Raw genomic sequence first — 5,879 nt, 5'->3', positions numbered from 1 at the left:
AAAATAAAGATAAACGAATGAGATTGAGTTTCACAGTTTCAGTGGGCGGTATTAACACTGTGGTTTGGTCCACCCCTGGTTTTGCACCGGGCCCCAGGCCCTAATAAAATAGCTGTTGATGAGATGACGTGAACAAAATACGGCCCAACTTATCACATTTTGTTTAGGGGGTTTATGCTACGTGTCTAGCCCAACTTAATTCATCACCATCTCTACTAGCTGGCTTCCAACGACTTTTCTCTCACTCGTCACTCTTGTCAAATTGTCTTACGTTTTAGTGTTCTATATGCAAAGTATCTCAGATTCCCAGTTCATGCAACAGTTTTGCACTAAATTTTACTCCAGAAGATTATTGTTCAATTTCAAAACTAAGATATTTTGTTTTGAAATAAACAAAGTGATATATTAAAAAATCAAGCAATCAACTTATAAATGGGCGAAGTGGACGGGTAATAAGCTACGCTTTAGGCCTCGTTTATTCGCAAAATCTAACGTTAAAATACGTATTCAACCGACCATGTATTACATTCATGTTCATGAATTTCTGTGTTCTTTTCGGAAAATCAACTGCATCAAAAATAAAAAAATTCAGATATATCAAAACAAAACGGTATAAAATTGAATTGATTATCTTTACACGACTAATCATGCATGTTAAAATTTGTTTCAGTTGTCTTAGTTGTCTCTTTTCCAACTATAAACACCTCGTTACCAAAATTATTACTGGGAAAACTCCTGTTAGATCAATATAAACATAATTTCTTGTATTTTAACATGTATACGGTATACCAATACATGAGCCGTTCTAATAGTCGATCTAACTTACTCTAATAGAGTCTAAGAGTCGATCTAACTTATTCTGATAGAGTAAAAATTTCGGTGATGTCTCATTCTTAACCGGAATTAAACAACGATAACTTTAAAAATTAATACAGAGTGTAACTCCCTCGATTTTAAAATAATAACTTTTTTTTTGAAAAAATGATCGTAAATTATATTGACTCTCAGTTAGACTTCTTAGTTTAACTTTGGACTTCACAGCAATAACCTCTGGTTCTATCCACGTACCTATGATTCATATTTTTAAGATTTAACTCCATTTCATGTACCGTATCTAACTAATTAGTACAATAATATCTACTTTTTAGTTAAGAATAATTCTATTCCATATACTGTATGTAATTAATACTATAAAATATTGAGAGTAATGAATTTTTTGTTACTTTGCATAGATTTTTAAAAAAGTGCTATTATTTCAAAACCGAGGAAACATTTGACATCTTAAAAATGAAAAATATACCGTCATCCGATAAATTCCTCACGCTCGTATCGCAAGTACTCCACTTAACAACTCAAATTTAAGACGCTCCGGTTACAAGAAAAGCGAGACGAAATTGAATCTAATTTTTTGATTAAAAAAAGATCCAGATTCTGCAAGAAAATAGAGCACTAGAAAATAGTTTGAATTCGTATTTCGGATAAGCCATATGTAATATTCTCTATGCGTTGTCACATAGGTTATACAATGAACACAAATCTTCTTTGTCTGAATTCTTAGTTTCAGCTATGTATCATGTATGTTTGGCAAAATCCCAACAATGAAGTATCAGATTCCATAGTATCAAATACAAAATGTAAAAGTCATTCGACGTTACGGAACTTTCAACATGGTTCGTGTTTTTTGTTGATGAGAGAATAAGATTTCCTGCAAGTTCTCCTTAAAGCGTAAGAGCATGAAAGGATATTTGTGGTTAATGCTTCTTGGAATGATGCAATTTTACAATTCGTGCTAAACACTGGCTGCATTCATTTCCATTCCTAATGGATAAACTGAAATTGAACCATGAGTCTTGTGTTCCAATTTCAACTACTTTCTCAGCTCTAACAGAAATATTCATAATTCAATCATGGTTTGTTAGAATGATGTCAAGTTTCATCACGTGTGCTGATGTTATACATTTATGATAGTCAAACAACAATATCTGCAGAAACCAGAGAAGTTTGCATCGTCTTTGACAGAAAATAAGCCAAGGACACTACTAAATCAAAGAAGATTGTGAAAAAACAAGGTGTTCGCAAACATTACTTTACTAGTAAGAGAATGGTAAACGGAGAGATATTTATGAGATGCTACTTGATAATACACTTGTAGACAGTGTGCACAAATATGTTATAAATATACAGAATATGCAAACAATTAGTATTAAGCCTCGGGGTATTTCTAAACAGGTGCCAAATGATCATGTAATAGTAAGCTAGTAAAGTCGAGATTGACAACATTGAAATTAAAAAGGTCAGATAGATTTTGCTACAAAGTCCTGGATCCAGAAACCCCACTATCACAATTCACACATTTAAGTTCCCCTACATTATTTCACTTTGTTAACAAACAGATATTTGATGATCATTTGAATTAAAAAAAATTCAATATATTCTTTCTAAAGAAAACCAAAATGAGATTTATCGTACAAGTGCCTGATTATAGATATAGTGAGTGTAAAATTTTAGTTGTCAATCTTAATTCCGCAACACAACCAAATGGGTGCCATTTCTGCCATAATACAAAAAAAACAATTATTTCAAATTAAATCAGACTCACCTGCTGATTTTTTACTTGAAATGACATCAAATTCGAATATTTGACAAAGAAAATAGCCAAATGATAACAGCTTAGTAACCCAGAACTATTAACCTCAAACATTTGGATGGAAGTCTTTTCTATGCTGGAACTGCTACCTTCTCTACCTTCTTAACTGTTTTTTTGATCTTCTCAGGTACCACCTGGGTTACTGGCTTTTCAATTCCTTGTATGTCCGTTATTCTTATCTTTGTCAGTTCCTAATTAGTAAACAGGTGGTAAAAATATAAGCCAGAAGTATGTTACTAAAGCAATATATTTGTTCGTGTGAATATAAACTATACAAATCTTTTCACCGCATGCATTTAAATTTTAACTAAAGCTGTGATTTCCAGCTCCAAACAACTACACAAAATGATTAAGCAACAATTTGTTCCAACTTACCTGCCGATGTCCTTTAGTTCGGCGATAGTTCTTTCTTCTCTTTTTCTTGAAAATGATTACTTTTGCGTCTAGAGCCTGTAAGGCAAAACCAATGCAGAGAAAATAAAGGTGAAACTCTAATAACTCATCAATTTCAATACTACCAAATACCAGGGTTTGAAGTCTATTGTTTACCAGACTCACTAGAAGTCCAGGAAACTATTCCAATACTCTATTCAAGATATATGAACAACAAAATCTAAACTTTAGTGGATAACATAAATACAACCAAGAGAATTAAATAGATTATATCTCTTACATGTTCTTCAATAACAGCATGAACAGTTGCGTCGGGCAACATTGGCCGTCCGATAAGTGTTTGAGTGGGAGATCCCAACATTAAAACTTTGTTTAGAATTATCTGCACCACAAATTACATTATAGGGATGATAATGGCATGATATATGTAGAGAACCTTAGCTTTATTCAAACATAATAAACACTAATAAAACAAAAGTCCAGATCAAAAAATAGCAGGGGAACTAAAATGAAAGGCGTGGAAATTTTCAGAGTAGAACAACACTTTTGAAATATGAAAAAGTATCCAGACATGCAACAGTTTGTACAGAGAATTAAATGTTTTCTTAAAACTTATGGTACAGTGTACAATTTACAAGTGAAAGTTCCCAGTTATTGAAAATCACATATAATGTGATGAGCATCTAACCACGTTTCAACATTTAAGCGATGTTAAAGAGAAACTGGAGAGCTGCATAAGCTTATAAAACATTGAAACTGAACAATAATCACATTAATATACCATATACGATATACCTATATGCTGTTTTATGTGAAATATCTGAAAACAATAACTCCCTATCATACTTCTTGATTAGCAAGGTATAGGTAAACCAGAAAAATTATCGCAGATGTTTATGTAATCAGCAATATTACAACACAGCGTTATTTTCTCTATGTCTTTGGCAAGCAGAGAAGTGAAACATCAGCATATGAAATGCAGAAACTGAACGCATGTTATAACCTGTGCTACCATCGGAAAATTTACCTTGTCATGCACTTCGCAGAACTTGAGTTTCTCTGCGTAAATACAATCCCCATTGCTCACCTTAAACTGGTGCGACCCAATCTACAAAACCAATAAAATATAAGAATCCAATTTACACACAATTCCCCTTTTAATCTAAACAACTACAAAAAAATAGAAATAAAATTGGCAAGAGAAAACTATAATTACTAATCCTAGATCAACAGAAAACACCATATGACCATAGTTATAAATTCGAGATTGTAGCTGCTAGCACAATCTCCATTACAGAAAATAAAATTAAAAAAATAGTACGAACCTAAGAGCTTTTAGCTTGTAATAGGATAACAAAAAGTATCTATGCACTTACATTTTTTTCTCCCCTTTTATTTAACTGGTACAAACCAAACTACAAAACTCATAAAAAATTAGAATCCAATTAGCGCACACACTTCCCCTTTTACAAAAACATAAAAACAAATTGGCAAGAAACCATATATGTTTCATGTATATCATAGAATTTCGGCACGAAAAACCATAATTCCTGGTTCTAGATCAACTGCAAACTCCATAGTTACTAACTTGGAGCAGGGCTGGTCCTGAATTTTACTTGGAAAAAAGTTCCCAAAAATATCGGATTTTTTTTCGTTACTTTGCTATCATGAAAAAATGGTGAAAACAGTGGGAAGATGTTAGTTTTGGGAAAAAAATTCCAGCAAACAAACGAGCCTTAGAGTCAATAGGTTTTTTTAAGTTAAAAAGTTAAACGGCATTAAATGAGAATTTTAACGTCTTCAAAAGTTTACTGGTTGAATGTTTTTTCTATTAAAAGTTCACAGTAAAGACCAATAATTCCCTGGCAAGTGAAAAGTATAACCTCTGAGATTTCAATACTTGTTGAATGTTTTTCCTATTCTCTACCCTGGTCATCCAATAAACTCAAAAAAATTTGCTTCCAAGACCTTAATTTTCTCTTTTCAGAGGTACAATGCAACATCTCCAATTGTTGTCTCAAAGACTCAATCTCTCATATTTTGTTCCCTGTCTCTCCTTTTTTTACCAAACAAGCAATCAATGAACCCACCTAAATTCCTAACGAAACACACACGCCACTACAATCTAATAGAACAAAACCAACTACAAATACATAAATGGGTGGATCAAAGATCGATACTTTAACCTCAATAAAATCAGAAACAAGCTCATAATCTTCACACACACACACACACACACACTACATTATCCAATCTCAACATACAAAACTAACTAAAAATCATAAATGGGTGGATCAAAGATCGAAATTTTAACCTGAATAACAGCAAAAACAGGCTCATAATCTTTAAAAACACGATCAGAACGTTCAAGTGGGCCCACAACTTTATACCCAATAGCATTAGCTTCACTTTCTTTCTCCTCAGCAGTATACTCTTTCTTCCCGCTAAACCCCGAAACGACGTCATCTTCATCTAAACTCTCCCCTTCATCATCATCATCATCATCATCATCATCATCATCATCATCACTATCATCACTTCGATTGGAAGAGAAATGACGAGTAATTGAGAAATGGGTGTTTTGAATTGGAGTTAAATTGGGGGAAATTAGGTTTAATTTTTGGGGAAAATGTTGGGTTTGTGTGATTCGTGGAAGTGATTGGAGAAGTGGGTTTAGGGTTTTGAAAGACGAGGAAGAGTATTGACGAATTAGGGTTTGAAAGACTCGTCTATGAGCCATTGATTTGGGGGTTTAGGGCTAGAAACAAGGGGGTTTTAGTAGGGTTTTATGACTGATTAAGGCCTTGTTTGGTTACTTACTCACATAAAATGTGTGTTC

At 33.2% G+C, this 5,879-nt stretch overlaps 1 protein-coding gene across 1 annotated transcript; it reads right to left on the bottom strand.

Moving 5' to 3' along the window:
- Positions 1-2,681: 2,681 nt before the first annotated feature.
- LOC141676466 (large ribosomal subunit protein bL21m-like) lies at positions 2,682-5,875 on the bottom strand. Its single transcript, XM_074482119.1, has 5 exons — positions 5,355-5,875; positions 4,068-4,148; positions 3,321-3,422; positions 3,023-3,097; positions 2,682-2,838 (listed from the first exon to the last, which is right to left on the bottom strand). The coding sequence occupies exons 1-5, from the start codon at positions 5,778-5,780 to the stop codon at positions 2,719-2,721; spliced, it is 804 nt and encodes a 267-aa protein (XP_074338220.1). The 5' UTR covers positions 5,781-5,875; the 3' UTR covers positions 2,682-2,718.
- Between the last annotated feature and the right edge of the window lie 4 nt (positions 5,876-5,879).

This window comes from Apium graveolens, chromosome 8 (assembly GCF_009905375.1).
Source record: "Apium graveolens cultivar Ventura chromosome 8, ASM990537v1, whole genome shotgun sequence".
Taxonomy (NCBI): Eukaryota; Viridiplantae; Streptophyta; class Magnoliopsida; order Apiales; family Apiaceae; genus Apium; species Apium graveolens.
The sequence above is the reverse complement of the archived record's forward strand: the minus strand, read 5'-3'. Positions and strand labels throughout refer to the sequence as shown.